The 20,403-nt window shown below is 44.7% G+C and overlaps 1 protein-coding gene across 15 annotated transcripts in view; it reads left to right on the top strand.

Moving 5' to 3' along the window:
- The window catches only part of GPD2 (glycerol-3-phosphate dehydrogenase 2), a 142,732-nt gene that overhangs the window by 72,956 nt on the left and 49,373 nt on the right, over positions 1 to 20,403 (top strand). For 2 of the 15 annotated variants that reach the window (XR_011142034.1, XR_011142037.1), the window contains 3 exons: positions 1,628 to 1,754; positions 2,886 to 4,015; positions 4,106 to 6,122. The exons of 5 other annotated variants lie outside the window; for them this stretch is intronic. Coding sequence is in view for 1 of the 10 variants with exons in the window: in XM_068949424.1 (XP_068805525.1) it covers positions 4,106 to 4,219 (114 nt within the window). In the remaining 9 variants the exon portion in view is untranslated. Of the gene's footprint in view, positions 1 to 1,627; positions 1,755 to 2,885; positions 4,016 to 4,105; positions 6,123 to 20,403 lie in introns of those variants that run through there. 8 more of the 15 variants (XR_011142039.1, XR_011142041.1, XR_011142038.1 and 5 more) reach the window with 7 other exon arrangements.

A 20,403-nucleotide genomic window follows, 5' to 3' on the forward strand; every position in this document is an offset into this window, starting at 1 on the left:
TGCTTTTCAATTTGTGAGTGGCACGCTGGTGGAAACCCTGCGCTGATATTTGCATTTCAATGTGGATAGTGAAGAATAAAGGTGGAAGAGAGGTCTGATCAGTGCTAAGCCCTTTCTGCTTCAGCGCTTAAGCATTTTTCCATAAACACTCTTGTTATGATGTTAGTTTGCTCAAAGCGCTCTGAGGTAACCGCCGGAGCCTCCTGTTTACGAGCCTGCGTGACGATTTAACAGCGTAGGTTGGGGAAGGCTGAAATCAAAGCTTCCCAAAGACCAACGGTTTTGCAGCAAGTAAACAGCCCAGAAAAGTTCTTCCTCCGCCGCAGCAACGAAACGCGAAGTCGCGTAAAACGCTCGAAAGCAGCCTTGCGGCTGATGCGTTGACGCTCCAGGCTGACTCGCTCCGTTTGTGCCGTGTGTTTGTTTTGTTCTTTTGCTGTGGTTGCTTTTTAATAAGGATTGGGTGGTAAGATGAGTTAAGCAAGTAAAATGCTTCCTGCGTAGCCGCTTCCTGACGTAGGCAAGGTCCTGATGAGCAAATCTCCCACTTTGCCCTCTGGGGACAGGCTGCTCTGCTAAGCTGCTCCTGATCCTGTTCATCTGCTGGAGCCTGGGCGCGAGGGGTTGCCTGCGGCTGGACCTCAGCCGCTTCCCGAGGGCAGATCCCTCCACTCCGCCAGTCCCGGAGTTTCCCCTCAGGATTCACTCCTCTCGCTTACTTTACCAAGTGCTGGGTAATACTGTGGGCATCAGAATCAGGTGAGATCCGCGTTACTTCCAGCTGTGTGCTGAGGCATCGCCTCCGCCGCACGGCGCTGATGGTCCCTGTGGCCCGTCGCCCCAGAACGAGCGGCCGCTTTCCTCTGCCCCAGCCCCGAGCGGGGCAAAACGCTTTCTGCTGCTTTGCGTTTCATAACTGCTTCGAACGCTATCCACGTTCGCCTCTGGGTCACGCTCAGTCCGGCAGCTGAGCAAAGCCCAAGGCCAAGGTGATAGATGATGTTTTCAGATGAACACGTGGACCTGAACAACTGCTCTCCGCTTCAGGGAGTGGGCGATAGGGAAACGGTTATTTTTCAGATTTCCTATTTCAGGCAGGACCTAGTCAAAGTTTTGTGCAAATCTTGGGATTCAACTGGAAAAGTAATCGAAGAAGGGAAAATGCAACTTTAAACTGTATCTCCACTAGCTGTATATGCGCTGTAAATTAAATGGGGCTGAGGAGTTTTTCTTTAGGTGTATTTTCTTTGAGCCTTTTAGAAATCTTCATCTGTTTTCATTCAGCAGCAGTATTAATTACTAACTACAATCACCCACCTGTTTTCCTGTCTTTTTTTTTCCTCTTTCCTATATGTGATATTTTTAAACTTCTTAAATCACATGAAACAAAGGAGGATAGTTCAAGCCACCCTTAAAATGTCATCTTAGCAAAAATTAGCTTTTAGCAAATCATTTGGATTGCTTGGATTAAATCTGCTAAAGAGGGTCCACATGGGTGGGGGGTTCTTTGGTTTTGTTTTGCTTCGAGGTTTATCTTTTTTTGTGCGGAAATAAGGCCGGCCATGTCATCTGCTGCAGTTTTGTTGGGAATCCAGTCAAACTGCGTAACCTTGTTCCTAATTTGCAGGCCTGTTCTGGGCTATCGTAAGTGCAAGCCAAGCGCCATCCCTGTGTTTCGGTGCCACCTCTGTTTTCTAAGGACCAGGCAGAAGAGGTGAGAGAAGTGCAAACGGCAGCGTCCTCCATACGCAGAGGTAAAGACATGAAACGGTAGTGTTTGTAGTGGCAGATCGTGCATGTTGGTATTTTCCTGGTGAGTTTGATTTTATTTGTTTTTTTAAATTGCTTGGTTATATTTAAGAGTAAACCAGAGCAAATCTAAGGGAAATCCCTAAATTAAGCCCTTTTTTCCTTTTATTAAAAACAAACAAAACCCCTGTGCTACCCTTCTGCAGAGAGCTCTTTCATGTCTGGGAATTGTTCGGGGTGAGTTTCTCGTGCTGAAGAAGATGGCATTTTCCAACCATGGAATTATTTGAAAGAGCTAGGAGGGCCATACAAAGACCTAGGAGAAAATACACTAGTGGCTGTGGAGAGTAAATGTCATAAAGCCTCCTGTAGTTCATGGGATCTAGCTAAAAACCTCCATATCCTGTAGCAATACGGCATGTCTGAAGAGCCTCAGTCCACGCATGTGAGCGCATGGAGAGGAACAACCAGGAACATCGTAATACAAGATGCACGTTGCTAGATGTAGTTCTCCAAGATACTATATTAACCAGCTTTGTGATGAAGAAAATACGTAGGCAAGCAGGAGCCAGATTGCAGGTCGTGTTCTACATTTGAAATTCCACCAAGTAAAACGTCTGCCAGGCTCTGAAATATATATTCGTAACGAAATAAAAGTAGAGAAATCAGTGGGATAGAAAGAACACTACGGCCCTTTCATGACAATACCATGCTCCACTAGCGACGTAGTCCTAGGGAAGCTGTTTTTTACGTATATCCATTGTTTGGAAATAACAGCACGTTCTGTCTTTGGCTTTGCTCAGAAATGTACTTGTGTAAGGAAGGAAAAGGTTTTAATTCTACAAAGAACTTGTTTTTCATACTTGGTCTGCCTTCAAAAGGATGGCATGTGCGTAACGGCCGTGCAAATACTTGGTAAGCTTATAGGGCGTGTTTGTACGCGGTCTTGGGGGAGGAGTTGTGGAAGGGTGCATTTGGTCAGATAGAGGACAGTGTAGTATTTTGCCTTTGTAATTTGAAGTGTGACTGTTTTGGAGCAAAAAAGCTTTGCTAGGCCACACGACACGTTTCACTCAAACAGTTTTGCAACCCCTTGGCTCTTGGTGTGTTCTCAATGGGAAATATTTTGGTTGTAGGTATATCGCTGCCGCTGTTTCAGGGAAGAGGCCAGCTGTGGCAGGAACAGCTCGCGCTGTGTGGAGCTGAGCTCGCAGAGGCAGGGAAGCTGCTCCGACCAGCAGTGAGCGCACATTGGGTAACGCTTAAGCTACTCGAGCGAAATCTTGGCACTCCGCTGGTTGTCTCAGTTCTGCTTTGGCTGAAGTCTTTACTTTTAGCAGAGCTATGCAATGCGGTGTTTCCGCTTCGTAACCTCCTCTCTTCACAAGTCAGTGCAAATATGCTGTTTCAGCATATTTTCCCTTAGCTGAGGGATTCTTTATACTGGGGAAGGAGGACTCTGATTTGGTGAGTTCTTAGCTAACCCTTAATGTAAAAGGCCAAAGTCTTCTCAGAAAAATAGATGAGCTCTGAAACGTTTTGCAGCACCACACAGCTTACCTGCCAAGCAGCGCATAGGATGGGGGAGCCCCACCAGTCAGGACGTATGAGCTTCCACGTGTGCAAGGCCGGGCGGGATCGCTCGCGCCGCGCGGTTCCGACGCCTTCGCGCCGCGCTGCGGTCTCGCAGGGGAGTTGCAATGCTGCCCTTCTCGTACTCGCTCTTTCTAGGAAGCGCTAGTTCCTCCTGTTGGAAAGTTGGGTTACACGTGGGCTTTTCGTAGCTGGCTGACTTTGAATTTAAGCAAAAAAACCCCACAAAACAACAACAAAAAGCCCAATTCTGTCTTGCAGAATTAAGAAGAATGAAGCCCCTGGGGTTCTGTAGACGCTATTTTGAAATAGATAGAAATGCTGACATACCTGTAGACACTGAAAAAATCTTGTCCTCCAGAGTTGTCGGAGGCATGCTTTGCCGTGGAGCTCCACCTTCACGAAGGGAGAGACTTGTTACACCAAGCACAAAGATACGTAAAACAATTGATATATAAGGAGTTGTGTCTTTCAGCTCTTTTTCAGATAACAGGACTGTAGTTTGGGCTTAAATGTGCCAAGTTAAACCAGTCTTGTTTTATTTCGTTTTTTTTCTTTAAATCCTCCTCCTCAAATATTGAATTCATGTTGATTCAGCTCTGAGGCCAAATGCCTGGTCCTTTCCAGAAGGGACTCCTCCCTCATTGCTGTAGCAGGTCACCAGGGGAGCCGGGTAAGACGCTCGCTTGCACCAGGGCAGAGGATGGTGTGCAGGAGGCAGCCCTGTAGCTCAGGCTGTGTTTTGTATTTTTCCATTCTTCAGCTGGGCTTTGCGCACGTCTCGAGTTCCTCGGAGGATTTTCCTGTCCTGGCAGCATCTTCACAGTGCCCTGCCTGTTCTCCAGCGCTCTGTAACCTTCTGCAGATGGTGCCATGAACAGCCGACTTAAGAAAGATCCCAAGTCAAAGTCAAAATACGGCATGTCTCAGTTTGCAGAGGATGAGTTTTCTGGATTTCACAGGTTTTAGTACTTCTCCTTCCCCTAGCCTGCTTTTTTAAAAACACTTCATGAACTTGCTTTTATGACAGAAGCCAGGAGATTATGCCAGTACTTGGAAACGGAGCATTTGGCATTCTTGCTTTGCTAAGACACGTAGTCAGTGTGCGAGTTTCGTCAAAGGTTCGGGGGAGAGGAGAAGGGGCAGGGGATGAAATAAGTCAAAGAAATGATGTGTACTGCTGTCTGAAAGGAAAGAAATGCTTGAAATCAACGGGAGGCTTCAGGTAAGAAGTGTGTTCCCCGAGGTGGTTCAGATGACTCTTGAAGCAGAGAAATAAATCCCCGGTCTGGTCATGCTCACTAATGCCGACTCAGAGGGCATCGGAAGAGTCGCGCGCGTTGCAGGTATCGGTGGCGCTCTTGAACGTGCTGGAGGAGAGGCAGATTCTTTCATTTCAGGGCATCTCTGTGGGAAGGCTTTATAATGATATTTTTGTAGCGTGAGCACATCTACGTTTTCTGCTTTACCTTTGCGTATTTTCTGTCTTGGGAACAAGATCTGAAGAATGACGGTTCCTTTAAATAGCAGTCTTTAATCTCAGGCATTTAATTGCAAAATTGTGGCTTAGCGCTTTAGATTTTAGGTGCTAGAAGATGTTTTCCTCCTTACGAATTTGCTTCAAAAACAGGATGACTGTCTCCTCCTGAAACCAGACAAAGCAGTTGCTAAATGAAGTCGAAGCACTGTTGGGGATAGACCAGAAAATAGTTTCTACTCTGAATGAAACAGATTATTTAAAAACGTAGGCCTAAATGTTTGTGTTCATGGCTATGTTAACTCCCCAGCTGTGGTGACTGCTCCTCCCTTCTCGCTGGAGACGTCGTACAGATGGCAGATGTACATTTCCACAGTGATTTTGATTTGCCTCTCTCAAAATATGTTTTTAAAATTATACAAAACAAATAGATACACAAAACTGTCTCACGTATTTAATATTAAGATGGCTGAACAATAGGAAGTCATCAGTTTGTTTTCTAGATCCTAATGCAATGGTTGCCATAAGAACACAAATTATGTGTACATTTTAATGCATCTATGCTTCATAATTATGCATGGTTGTGTGCTGTTATAATTGACATAAAATATAAAACAGGTCAAAGAGCAGCTATTAAAACTATTTTTCATTTTGCTTCCTGACAGCCAGCGACATCAGTGCCTACTGCATTTAATAGGACCATACAGGGAATGCAAAGATAGTTATAAAATTTCAACCGTATTAAAGCCTCCAGAACTTGCAGCCTAATTATTTCCTACAGTATCTTCTTGTAAACTGTATTACTTTATTTGGATGTATTCGTTTTAAGATTAAACAATTGAACTACATTAAATTAGCGTGAAGGGGAAAATCATAAAACTTTTGGACGTATTTCATAGAGGTCATTCTGTTAGGTTAAGAATTATCCCAGGAGCAATGATTTTCTGCCACTCAAAATAAAAAATAATGTTAGAATTGTGCTAATTCCATGCAGTTATTTTAATCACTAAAGTAAATTCTACCAAAGCGCTAAACTCTAGTTGTATCCTCTCCCTAATCATAGAATGAAAGAAAGAAAAAAACTGAAGAAAAATGGTGAATTTATAAAATGTCCCTCCTCTTGCTAACGGCCGTATGAAGACAAAGCAACAAGGTGCAGTTTGCACCATTTTTTAACTCGTTACTGATAATACTATCATGTCATAATGGTCAAAGGTTCCTGTTCTATTGTGGGTGTTTGGATTTCTTATGGAATTTATATTGTATGTGGTTTATATTTTGTAATAAATCCTTTTTAAAATTAGGTTGGAGAGGGACATCTAATCTTGGCTGAAAAATGTCCATGGTCACATCTGTGTGAGCACTGCCCGCTCCCTAACAGAGACCATCCAGTGTGCGTTTTCAATCAGTGCTGAATATTGGGCCTATGCGAGTCGGGACAATAGAGACCAAATGTCATTGGGGAAGATCCTATTTAGGGATCTGCTGCAGTGATGATGATGGACATGAAGCAATTTATGTGAGCTGAAGATGTGCCATACTGGGCCAAATTTCAGCAAATAAACATCAGTAAAATAGTGTTGTCCTGGGTGTTTGTGCTTTGCATTGCTGCACACTGTGCTTCAGGTCATGGCTGAAACTGATCAGGGGAACAGTAGGAGCACCTAATAAATATTGGCACTCCTGTATCTTATGTGCTACTTCTGTTTAGGGCCTGGATATTTCAGGAGGCTAGTAATAGACTTTAGGGAATCTTTCAGTTCTAGCTGACTGATTCAAGTCTAGTTCATGGGTAGTGACTGAAAGTTATTGCCCAATTTGTGGTGTATGAGGAATAAGTTCAATCCAATTTCCCAAGATAAAGGCAACCACTTCCCAGAAAGAACCAGCATAAATGGCACTTGTTAGCAGCTTAACAGGGAAGGCAAAGTTTGAAGGGAAGTGAAGGCCAAGCTCATCTGATTGAGCATGTTGGCAGTGGAGTGTGAAAGGTTTTGTGGCTGCCTCTATGTGCCTCGTCAGTAGAAGCAGGTCTTAGCTTCCCACCAGAGATCTGCTGCATTTCACTGTTAGTCGTTTAATTTGCATTCAGGTTCTTGATTCTGATAACTTTCCTTTCTTTAGCAGTTTTCACAAGGCGTTCCCCATCTTGCATTTCTCCAGCTCAAACTGAGGTCTTCCCAGTGCATGCAGTTTCTCAGTTCTATAAGTGCCCAGGAGAATAAGGACTAGTGCTGAAGCTGTAATGATGTGGGCTCCCATGGGTCTCCTATCACCCTTGCTGCCAAGGATGCGTGGGTGGCCGAGGCCAGAGCAGACGATAGTCAAGGAGCTCCAGTGGAAACAACGTGGAAAGCCACTGGTTGCTTGTAGTCCAGCCTCTGAAACCTCTGGTTACTGCTGTACCCCAAAGCAGGTTTTGGAGGCAGTCGTCTTTGGGGCAGGTGAAACAGTGCGGTAGCAGCTGTACCAGGTAGGAGCCCCTTGCGTGTGGGAAGGCCATCTCCCAGCAGCCTGGCCTTGCGTTCAGGAGCTCCAAGGTTCAACTTCTCAAGCCAGGCTAGGAGCAATATTACTCACCACTTCCGTGGTGGCTGCCTAACATACGGGATCTCCCAGAAGCATGGGGTGGATATCTAGCCTGATTGTTTCTGTCTCTTTTAGTAGTTTGAGGAGAAAAAAAGTCTATCTTGGGCACTGAGCACATTACTGTATTTTAATGGAGTTTGCATCCGTCACCTGTATCTCTTTACCTGTTTGTGAACGGGTGTCCCTGGCAGGGTTGAGGACATGGGTTGTGTCTCTTGCTTCCTGCCGAGCTGACCTCCTCATGTAGAGGAGCCGTTTTTCATATCTTCATCAGAAGAAGATGCTCTACAGAATGCAATGCCACTGAGGCCTTGTGAATCCTAGCCAGGTATTTTGAGGGGAGATTTCTTAATAATTAGTGAAATCATGCCTTTTGCAGGAGACCATATTGAAAATGTCACATACTCCCTCTTGGGTGTGTCTTCAGGTGAGAACACCTTTCTGGATTGATTGCCTGCAAGATCTTTGCATATCAAGTCTGTTCTGCAGATAAATTTCTTCTTAATGCTTTTAACAACTTACGTGCCTGATTACAGAAAGTTGGAGCTCCATTTGTATTTTTGAAATAGCAAGCAATCATTTAATTATCTCATCAAACTCTGTTCTTTCTCATTTATCTACAATCTCTACCTGTCTCCTTTATCTTTGCAAAGTTTGAGGACTGTGGCACCTTTTTGTGTTTCTAAAACTCCTGACAATTGAAGAAATCAGGAGATAAAGAAATAACTCCAAACTTGTGACAGAGGCTGCATTCGCAGCTGTGAGAGGCGAACGATGCTTACCGGCCAAGGCACAAGTTACTGTGCTGTTCCTTAACGCTGCCGTGTGCATTTCAAACAGCCCAGGGCACGAGGCAGTCGGTTACAGAAAGCAGGGACAGCTGGAGGCCTTTAGACCACATCACTAGCCTTCTGCTAGTCGCCTACAGCTGGATCAATAAAAATGCTTGATATTCCCTACCAACAGCATCTTTGGTTATGAACGCACAGAAGAATGAGTAAAATAAACACTGGCACATTTCCGTTCTTCCCTGTTGCCATGACATTATGAAAAGTAAGTCCATATCTATTTTCAAGATTTTCATTTAAACCCTGTTTTTCTTGAATTGTTGTGGTTAGTATTGACTGCAGAAGTAGATTATGGGAAGAAAATTATTTTATAAGTGACAGGAGGTCTCAAAGAGTATTTGAGGTTTATGCCAAGATGCTCAATCCTGAGCTTTAAAACCTCTTCTTGGAGAAAACTGTACACTTGGCACAGTATCTAATTTAACTAGAAATAACTATAGGGTCTTTAGAGTGGTTGTAATACACAGCTGTAATGTACAATAAATGTAATCTGACACTGTCACTTAAAAAAATGCCTATATACTTTCATCATCCTCCTCCTCCCAAATTGTTGAACAATATCCTAAAGCAATATACAGTCTCTGACAGCAATTCTGCAAACCGTTGCATAGGTGGAAATAAAACACTTTAGCAGAATGAAGAGAAACAGTTTGGACATTTTATGGAAATGAGGCTTGTGGGAAGACCAAGAATTCAAAACACTTTTATTTACCTTAGAAGTTCTACCACTCTCCCAGTTATGTGAACATCTATTTTCCAGTAATGTAAGGAGCAGGGAGAAGGCAGTCCTATGCAATCCACTTCTCTACTGCAAGAGAGACCTGCATTGTGCCCACATCTTGTTAATCTGAAGCAGGATAAAAATTGGAGGTAACAGAGTTAGTACCATCAGGACAGAATCCCAGAACTGGTGCATAATATCAGTAAGGATTATTGATATCTTATGGCCAAATTATCCCAATTTCAGTTTTGCCGTGCTGTCTCAGGCTTGGACTCCAAGTCTGCAGGATGGCTCATCATCCATTAGGCTAGCAGAACCCGTCAGTCCTCACGCGTAGCTGACTGAAGGCAATCAACAAGAAACCCAAGAATCTGCATTTTGTTTCTCAAAGTCAGGGAGATAATTATTTGTTGAGGTAGGTAGGAATAAAATGTTTTTGAAATGTTTATTAGTATGTGAGAAAACTGGTTGTAAATTGCTGCATTATAGTTCCATATCTCAAAGACTAAAGGTTCTACAGAAGAAATTCTAGCCCCTTTAAATGGCAGTTCTTAAAAGACCACTTTTCTTTTCTTTTTTTTTTTTTTTAACCTTTTCTGTTAGCAGACACTATTAACCCTGGAGCTTTGTGTAGAACTGCTCCTGCATGGCATAGGTCATCTGCTTTGCTCTGAAGGGCTATTGCAGCAGGCATCTTTGGTGTCCTCTTGGAACTATATGAACTATGTGATAAACCTTTCAGTGGTTCCTGTTTACTGTCCTTGTTTTAATATGATAAAAAACTCTATCCCCCTATGTAATTCTCTGTATTAGATATCTATACCTCTCCAAGGGGACTAATATGGTGGAACAATCATGGGATGAAGGACTGGGAGATGTGATCTTGGTAAACAGATGAGGAAATTCTGTGCCTGAAAGATAGCAGCTGTGGTCAAATGAAGGAAACAGCCTCTGACTACAAGCCTCACTTCTCCATTCATGCTGACTTCATTGCAGATTAAATATATCACAGAATTATGGAGCTGTGTCTTTGTGATCCCAGTCTGTAACGTGCCTACAGCAAGGTCCCGTAAAGACACAGGGAATGGGTCTGCTTGGATGGGCGCTGCCTGAATCCAGCAGCTCTGATGCTATGGGGTATTGGCCTTTCCTTTTATCGGGAGAAGGACTTTACCGGGAATGACCGAAGGGCTGTAGGACTTGGCCGGTCACAGACCAGGCTAATAGCAGACATGGAGGGTATTTGTGCTAACCAGGGTGCTCCTTGGTTACCCGCTTAGAGTCTGATACTGAAGAGTGGCTCAGTTACGTATTGAGGTGGTGCCTGTTACTTGCCATATTTACCGTGTAATGCCTGGTATTCAGCACGGGCTTGGGAGTCCATCTCAGTCATAGCACAGCCACAGAAGGACTGACCAGAGGAAAGCATTTCGGCCACAATATCCAGCAGGCGTGTGCCCGTGAGGTGACCTGATGTTTTGCATCAGAGTCGGTGACTGCATGCCACAGCAAGTGAGTTATTTAATGCGTAAGGAACTACCTGCCTGGTCCATGACTGCGTGTTTGATACAGCTGGAGACCCATCCATTGGCGTGTCATCTCCTGTTGTAGGCAGCCCATGTGTCTCCGGCTTCCCTTGAATCCATGAAGTTCCCCCACCTGCTTTGCTTAATCACAAAGTGGCTTGCTCCTAAAATCTGAAGCATACTGTAAATATGTCTTCTTCCAGTGATAAGGCTCTTTGTTGCGTCTGTAAAAATAAAGCCTTTTAACATAGCGCTTAGTTTGGTACCTCCTGAATTTGGGTATCTAAACAGAAGCTTAGCTGTCCTGTAGACTAGTTATTAATGTGGACTTTGGCTTTTCCGTTCTCAAGCACAGCTTTGCCCTCAGAGTCCTTCGAAGTGAAGATTGAGAAGCATATAAAAGCTTTGGATTCCATTACTGGAAAACGTATCACAAAAGTGTTGAGCTAGGTAATTACCTTAATCCAACCGAAATAGTTGGTCACAGTATACATTAGATGAGCATCTAGAGTCAGATTTGAACATGCAGTCAACCTGAACAAAATTAGCTCAGCAACAGTGGTCCGGATTTCTTAATTAGTTCTCAGTGACGAGAACATTTAACGTTTCCAAAAGTCAAGTGCAAATTCTACAAGTGACAATTCAAGAAGACTTTGTGAGGGTGAATTAAGCCTGGCATGGTACCCCACTGTCAGGTGCAGCATCAAAGGCTAACCTCATTTATTCCTCTCTGTTAGGGTCCCTTTAAACTTCTATGTACTGAACCACAATAAAAAGCAATGGTATGATTAAGTTCATAGTAATAAGCTATTGCATTCAAAATACGCATTTAACTCTAGTTTTAATTGAACTACATAGAAGCTGGAAATATAACAGCATTTCCCAGTCAGTTGACAGTACATTTTAGTGCATTGTAATTGGCTATCTTGGCTTCTCTTGGATTAATAAAGTAGATGGGATTCATGAAGAAGCTCAGCGGTCACTTAGCAGTTGTTTTGTTTCTTTTGAGTTAGACAATTATCGTTTTTTAGTGTTGTTAAATATTTACGGAATGCAGTTGAGACACGTGATGTGGAATATTCATGATAAACTCATTAATAGCACTGCAAGAAAAGGAAATACGAAGGGGTATTTCTAGTGTAAAGAAAGACTGCAGTCTGCAGAAAATTTGCGTTATTCAGCTTTTATTTTATTATAGATAAAAATATTTTGGGGTAGTAAAGCTGAACCATGCTCTATCATGGCTGGCACATCTTATTTGGCTGTGAGAGCATAGCAAAAACTTAGTGAGCTTTGCTTTCTTCAAGAAGAAGAAAGATCCATTGCTGGAGCTGAATGAAATCACTTTCTCTGGTGTCTGCTTCAGCGCCACCTCAAGTGCTTCCTGCCCCAGTTTTGCAGCGGTGGAGGCTCTGCGTTGGAGTGGCAGCCCCGTGAAGTGCTGCTTGCATTTCTTCCGTCCTTAGCTGCAAGACTCTGCTCCTGATCGACATCGAGTCGTGGCTCCTGCTCTTTGCAAGTACTCCATGCGACACACCATCATTGCTCTCCTGAGCGCGTCTGAAAACTGCACGCTTTACGTTGAGATTTAAGTAGCAGAGAAAGCTCTTTTGAAAGTCTGGCCCATTCCTTTTATACCGAGGAAGAGAGACTAGCAAAACCAGAAATTAGTTTCACAGTAGGCCTAAACGTGCCCTGATGAAAACCTTACTGTTACATTAGACATTATTGCCTGATTTTTATGCCGTGGTATACTAATATTTATACAAGGAAAGATTTAGAAATTAGCCTTTTTTTCTTAGCTTGTAGAATTAGATCTTTTCAGCAGGAGACTAGATGGACAGGCCTCAGAAAAAGAGAAACTTTCTCAAGTATATGTTGAAGACTGGGGACTAAGTGTATGTCATCCCTCGTATTTCTTAGGGATTTTCAGCTTTTAGAAAAATAGGACAAAATTCAACCCATTTTGATGTGCTGCTGTGTGGCAGGAGGACCGGTGGGGAGGGTTTGGTGTTTGGGTTGCTAGACAGCGTCACTGCATGAAAGATGCTGGGTGCAAATGCATCACCACCCCAAATACTGCCTAATTCTCCAGTCTTTTATGCATTCATGACTGCTTCGCAATCGATCTGCACCAAGCTGATGTAACAAAGCGGGCCACGGATGCACACCTCTTCCTTTACATACTGTTCGCTTTCTGACTGGGATAATCCCCCCTGCCCGTGCCCTCCTCCCCACAGGTAAAAATGCCGCCGAACTGAGCGGGGAGCAAACTCTGAGCCTCTTTGGCCATTTGCACCAGTGCGCCAGAGTGAGGGTACCCCCCTTGCTCTGCATATTTTAAATAAGAGCTTGCAGCACCAGCCTCAAACACATCTTTCTGGTTTCAGTTGGTATTTCCACTCCCCCCCCCCCCCAGTTTAGATTGAATCAGTTTTATGAAATGCCACAGTTTTATGGCCTGCTCACAGAAACATTTAAGTTGAATAAAATTCTGGGTTCTTGACCACTCTTTTATTCAGCAACGGACCCTGAATTATGACATGCATTGTCAGAGACATCTTCCAAAAAAACGCAGCAATTTCTGAAAGAGAAATTAGATTGTCTTTTTAAGTAATATAATAGTTGTGCAATTTTTGCCTTTTTGACCCTTCTTATTTCCTGTGGGTTTTAAGTAGAGACCTCCAATTTAAAACCTATTATACTCTAGAGACTGCTTCCACCCTCTCAGCGATGTAACCTTGCTGTAGTCTCTGCCCTGTTATTTTAACACTTGTTGGTTTTGCTTTGCATCACGTTCTGTTTAAGAATATGTGGTATATGTGTGCTTCCTGCTGTACATGAAATATATACGTGTTAAAGAGGATAGAGTTTTATGTGTCTCTTGTATCAACCTATTTCTTCACAAAATAATCAATATTTATTATTTTTGCACACATGTGGGCATACCTAGTTTCTGCATAGGAAAAAACAAAACAAAACCAAAACAACAGCACCTGAATGTTATGTATGTTGTGGATAAGAAATTTTTGCTTACTTGTCAGGAGAAAGAAATGTTTAAAGAAGTTAGTTTGGGCCCGTGCTGTCAATGAGCGTGGACCTGTGTCTCTGGTGTGTGGCATGTTATTGCCTCGGCTGGTGCCTGTGGGAGCAGAGCGCTGTGTGATGGAACCACAAATCCCGGGTACAGGAGGCGTTTTGGCCGCTTCGCAGCGCTGGTACAAAGATGCACCTAACCGGTAAACAGGGAATGCTCCTGCATTGGTTTCTTTGGGTGATGTTTACCACCTCTTATGCATGTGTAAAGGAAACTAATGATCACGCACATCAGCCAAGCAAAAGGAACAACAATTTTAGCTTTGGAGATTGAGCTGTGTTTAAAAATAAAATAAAATAAACCCCTCCCCCCCCTAAAAAAAAAAACCTCCCAAAAAAGAACGCGTTCAAGATGGTGCACATCTAGTTTTGGAAGTCCTGACTGGTACTGACCACTGTGGCTGGATTGTGTGCTTTAGAAGTAGTTCTAGAGTTCAGATTAGATGTGAGCTTTATATTCATTTTGCACAGGACATGGAGACTGAAAGTGTGAAAATCAGATGTTTTTCCATGGCAGCATCTTCCATGTCTTTAGCAAGAAATGATGCGATTGCCAAAAAAGTGACAAAATCTAGTCAACCTTATAATTTTGCCTTGCAAATAAGCAACTTGCTTCTTGGGCTTGTGTATAAGAAGTGATCAGTCACAACAGGTAACAATTGCTCATTTTTACTTTTATAACAATTTTATTAATACTTAGAGTGCGGTATACAAAAGCAAAGTGAAGAGACTTGGAATTAGTGGCACGAGTCAGAGGGTTGCACCACTAACAGATGATAGGTAGGAGCATGAGGAGCATTTGCTAGTTAAGTTACTAGAGTCTGTGGGTCAGGTAGTTTTCACCATTAATCACCAGTAGGTATGACTTGCTGGTTTGGGTGGTGTGGTATAATTTGATTTGTTAGACTGTGAATGTTTTATAACCGTCATTTGCGAGTAAATTACTTAGTAGTATTCTGCTTTATGACTGGCTGAAGAAACTTAGTTGATGGTATAATATAATTTATTTCCATGCATAAGTGAGTGACCTTCATATCTTATTCTGTCTCTCGTGACTTATTATGGGCCATCCCACACTAGTGGAAAAGAATTGTGCTTTACCACTGCCCAGTGTTTTGTGCACTTGTTCCCACTAATGATCTTTTTACAGAAGATAGCCGATGAAGTTTATAAACCATGAGGCTGTTTCTGTATATGCACCACTGTGATTCCATGTTGGAAACGTAACCTCCTGTGAATACTCTTTTTTTGTTTGGAGATTGTAAAACCAGTGAGAGACTCCTCAGAGTTGGACGTGAAGAGGGTGAATTTTCTCAGTCGCTTCTTTTTCCCTTCTGTGCTGGACTGTTCTTCATAATACTGTCTCTAACATTTTCCTGAACTACTTTCAGATGTCTTAGTGTTGGAGCTTTCACTTGGCTTGAAAGTTATTGCACAACATAAAACTTTTCATGGTTGGAGCGTTTCCTGCTCTTCCACCAGGAGTTCTTCAGGACTTCATAAGAACACAGTTCCACATTGCAAGATCTGGGTCATTATGAACTCAGGACTTGAAGTGACTTTAAGAGCATTTAAAAATAAGTTCAAAACCTATTTTAGTATTGTGCATATTGCTAGACTGCTCCATAATCACTCTTATCTGACAGCTTGAAACTTTCATTTCCAGTGTTTTTCTTTGTGACCATTATTCCCCTTTTTCTTCTTGTGCCACCATTACCCAGTGGAGTTTCACATCATCTGTTGTCTTCCTTGAGTAAACACACCAACATCTCTGTTGAGATCCTTTCAGAAGACAGGATTGACGTTTTTTGGTTATTCTGGTAACCCTTGTTGTGGTACTTTCCTGCCTCTACTTACCTCACGCCACCTAAGTTGCATTTGCCTCTCTCATGTCCTTATCCTTCTCTTTTTGGACCCCCCATGACAGCTCCTGTGATTACCTGAAATGCCCAGAGGTTTCTGTCCTTTGGCATTTCCAGCTGGTAAATCTTCAGCCTAGATGAGTGACCTGCGCAGCTTTTTGGGTTCATAGTGGACTCTATTTGACATAAATGAGCAAAAATAACAGGGTAGCCACTGCAGTACTGCAAACTCCAGACTCTCCATGTTGGCGGCAGGAGGAGGAGATACACTCTGGTGGAGGGTTGCATCGCAGTCACTTTGCTTTCTCCCTTCTCCTCCCCTCCGAGGTTTGGCTGAATTTCTTTCCCTCATCTCTCACTCTGGGCCTGAAAGGCTGTTTCAGTCCCATGATGGAGACACCCACTCCTCCTCTCCAGACTTGGTCTCTGTTTTTCCCCAGAGCAAGGTAATTTCCTGGATCATTAAACGGCCCTGAACGCCCGGTTACAGAAGCGCCTGCCTCGTAGCAGAAATTCTTAATAGTTCCAAAGTTCCACTCTGCATTTTTATCCCATCTTCAACTTAAGTCTGTGCCTTTAATTGCACTTTCAAGTAGGCAGGAGGAGCTTAACATTGGATGGAAACCTGGTGGGAGAGGTGGGCTATGCTCAGCCCCAGCAGAGGAGCTGTCAATGAGCACAGCAAACGCAGGCAGAGCCTAGCGTGGCCGAGGAGCAGGATAAAACCCAGGGAGGCAGGCAAGGAGCCGGAGAGATTGTGCAGGGACCTGACCTGGGTGGAGAGGGACCTCCGCGGGAGCGCTCAGGTGCGCAGGTGGCATGGGGCTCGAGGGCGCTCAGCCCGGAAGCTGCCGGGGGGTGAACGAGGGAGGGAAAAGGCTGGGGCACAGGAAGCAAGAAAAGGGAAGCAAAAGCTGGACAATGTCTGGAGGGGTAAAAGGATCTGCTGGACAAGGCGTATGGGCCTGGGAGGAGAAGCCATAAGGAGTTGAGACAGACCGGGTGGGTGAGGGAAGCCCAGCCTCCCCCAGAGCGAGGAGAAGGGACCAGGCAGGAGGCAGGGGCGGGCAGAGAAGTCTGTGCTGCAACCACACATCCCACCCTGTCAGACCACTGTTTCCTCTGCCGACAGCATGGGTGTGTAAACCCACCAGCAGACTGCTTTATTTCCTTCTCTAGTCCACACAGGCAACAGCATCTCACGGGGAAAGTATCTGTGGTGGATCTAAAGGTCCTTGCGCTGCTGGTTGCCAGTGTGAGTCTCCATGTGACAATACCACGCAATGCAACTTCTGCTTTTCACTTTTGCTTTTCTTTCACATCTGGGAAGTGTAGTCACATGCCTACAAGGGAACTAAGCTGAAAGAGCAGCCGGGTTTGAGAAATAAAGCACAGAAGGAGAAAAAGGCAAAAATAACACACGCAAATTTACCAAGGGACTAGAGAGGCCAAGGAATGGGTGCAGCATGCTTGTCGAGGGTTTCCAGGCATCCCCACATCTGCCACATGTCACATTCCCTGCATTTACACGCTGGCTTATGCCTTTGTATTTCTGCATGGGATCTTTCTGTGCTGGATGATGTAGTCCTGGCCGTGCTTCTGCGCAATCTTCCACTGGGAGTGGGACTGCATCTGCCGGTGTGAATGCCTGGGTAGCTTTCATCCACATCTCCTGCCTGCATGTTGGGAAACAGTTTTAATTAAACACGTACAGACTCTTCCCCGGGAAGGAAGATGGCAATGTTTTAGTGAGGTCTGTGGAGCAAGAAAGTGAAATATGAATGTTACGGGCTCAGTGAGATTTCCAAAGTCTTGGAATAGAAATGTAAGGGTAACATTAGCAGATAGATTACTAACAGTAATCAGCAGTTAGATTAACATTAGCAGTAAGATTACTAACAGTAATCTAGTCATAGTAAATCACTACAGCAGCCTGGATTTATATAGTGTAATATCTGACATATACTTTGGCCTCAAGTAAGGAGTACAGCACAAGGCTACTTCGATGATACTGGTGTTCGGTTCATTTGGTAGCCTCTCATCTTGATCAAACAGTAGCTACCATTTGAAGCTTTCCTACTATTCTTTTTTCTGGGTGCCAGCCAGGTACAATTTTATTAAACAATTCACAGACGAGAACCCAAACCCCCCAAGTTATGTCGCTATAGAAAAATATCCATAGTTATCTGTCAAAATGCCAGTTTTCTTACTAGATCTGCTGCTGCGAGAGAAAAAAAAGAGAGAAGTTAATTAATTCTGCAAAGAGGACAGTTTTAAATAATAGATATGAGTTGTGTCCAAGGTATGCCATGTTCTCAGTTTCAGATATCTTCATGAAAAGGTGTCATGCAGATTTGGCTGTAATAGAAATGCAGAGTAAGGATTAGAGGAAACAGAATCAGACCTCTCGGGTTAATTAGGAGACCTGGCACAAGTTCACTGTCGTGTTGGCCCACCTTCTTCTTGGTGCCACCGTTTATCCATTTCAGTTGGGTAACTTCATACATACATACCCCTGGGGTGTGTTCAAGGTTGACTTAATTAGTGTTTGTACGGAGCTCTGAGATTCATGAATGAAAACTACAACTGAGGTTCATTGCATTAGTATTACATGAGACTGGTTCGTCTGCTAATAAGGATTAAGTGAGCTGCACATGTTTCCCAGTATTTTTTTTAATAACAGCAATTCTGTCCATCTGTGGTACAACCATCACATGTGTCTTGTTTAAAGGTGTGTAATTTTCAGCTGGGATATTGGTTTGAGTCACATGAAGTTCACTTCTGCCTTTTTGGGGTTTCTCTCTCTCTCGCTTCCTCCATCGAAAGGCCACTCCTGGAGGGAAAAGGCGTACCCAAACCACGCGCGGCTCTGTCGCAGCGGCCCCCTCTCTCCTTTCCAGGCCCTGGGCGCGTCGGGTGTCTCTGCCAGCTCGCTCGGTAGGAACATGACTTCTGAAGCATTTCAGAGCAATTCAGAACAGAAATTCTAAGTTGAAGCACACTTCAAGAGAGCTCGCTTGCCGATTTCGGCTGGGTTCGTGAGCAGAGCATTGAGATCACCGTTGTGCGGGCAAAGGAAGACAGTTGTCATCGGAACGAGCGAAGCAGGTGAAACACATATCGTTCTTAACGCTGAAGGAAGGTTTTAAGCAAACACACAAAACGTACAGCGTTAACAGTGCTTGTGATACCAAATGTGACGCTGTGGTCTCCCCCGACCGTCCCGTGCTGGTTGCGCTCAGCTGCCGAGCAGATGGTGCGGGCCATCGCCCGTCTGCCAGGGCAACGGGAGGCGGCTTGCGGAGCGGCTTGTTTAACAGTCCCTGCAGTGTAAAGTTAAAGAGCTATTTTAATCTAAAACATTATGAAGAACTCAAATATTAATAATGTAATTAGCTATAAATTAGTTATTAAGGTTTTGATCTACTGAAGTCAAAGGCAAATTTTTCACTCACTTCAGTAGAAGTAGGAACAAGCCCTAAGAGTGTTTAAATGAATAATGCTGTGAGCTCTAGTACTCTTTTAAGAGCAAAGGAGGTGTAAATCAGTGCAATACCCTGCTAATCTGCGATGGGAAACCAGAGAAATCCTGAGAAACAGAGAGAGAGAACAAAAAAAGGGTATAAACCAAATCTCTGCCTTTAACTAAACGATTGTTGGGTTTTTTTTGTTCACTTTCTTTTAGCATTTCGGTCGACTAAACTGTACTCCTCGCTGTAGCCCGAATTAAAAGCTACGAGTGGTTTCTTCAAAGAAAAAGGGGGGAGAAGCTTCCAGGTCAGTGCTGCCGGCGCCCCGGGGCAGGAAAGCTGATGGCGGCAGCACCGTCTGCCCGGCCCCGGCAGCTTGGTGGCCAGTGGTTTATTTGCCCCTGCTGGTTGCCGGGTGGTGAGCTCTGCCTTTTGGGGAGACATTAGCCTTTTCAGCCGGGCCAGGGGGTATTACGGTGGGAAACGCCTGTCTGTGCGGACGCTGCCTGACGGTTCGTTCACGACGGCCTGTCACTTGGACCCTACTTGCTGTCTCTTATCACGTGTATCGGGGTTCCTGTCAAAGGAAAATGCTGTAAAACGCTGATAGGGACAGCTCCAAAACGATGCAGATTCCCTTTCCTTATCGATGCCGTCCCCAAGATGAGTCCAGGAGAGATCTGACAGGGTGTTCCTGCACGCGCACCGAGTCTGCCGCTGATCCTCGGGCGAGCTTTCGCTTACAAACGGCAGACAGATGGCTGCCGGCTCCCGTGGCCGGGCAGTGGCGGCGGCAGCGGCGGCAGCCCTGAGGGGCTGAAGCGCCGCGCGGGGCTCGGCCACGTCGCCAGCGGCCGCCGAGCCGCCAAGGGGCAGTCAGGGGCCACCCGTGACGGAAAAACACGCTTTTCCTGGGCAGCGAAAGAGCAAAACGCGCAACACAGGGCGGGCTGGGGCCGCGGCGGCCGGGTGCTGCCTCTGCGGCGGGAAACGCGCCGGGCGGCGGCGCGTGATGGCGCCTCACGGCCGCCACCAGCCTCCGGCAACCCTCCCCCCCGCCCCACAAAAAGTCTGGTTTTGCCACTGAAGTGTCCCAAATGAGAATCAGATGGCACGCTCGGCTTTCTTCCCACAGCCTCAGTTAATTTTCTCTCTGCTCTTTCAGCACTCACACAAAGTGTTACAAAAACAGGGAAGACCGAGGAACCGTTCTGGTCAGTACAGATAAATAACATTTCGCCGCTTGTAATCCTGATTTGTCCTGGGACTTTTTAATAGTCTTCTGTTCTGGGTCGCATCTTATCTTCCCCTGGCGCGTTAGTTATGTGCTCGGGCGGATAAGGCGGCCCTCTCCTCCCGTAGAGGAGCGTGTATGGTGCTCCACGCAGGGCAGCCCGTTCGTTACCATGGCAACGACGCTTTTCAGTGAACACTAATAAACAAACCACACTCAAAAGAACAAAACCCAAACA

The sequence above is a fragment of the Struthio camelus genome, chromosome 6 (genome assembly GCF_040807025.1).
Source record: "Struthio camelus isolate bStrCam1 chromosome 6, bStrCam1.hap1, whole genome shotgun sequence".
NCBI classification, from domain to species: domain Eukaryota; kingdom Metazoa; phylum Chordata; class Aves; order Struthioniformes; family Struthionidae; genus Struthio; species Struthio camelus.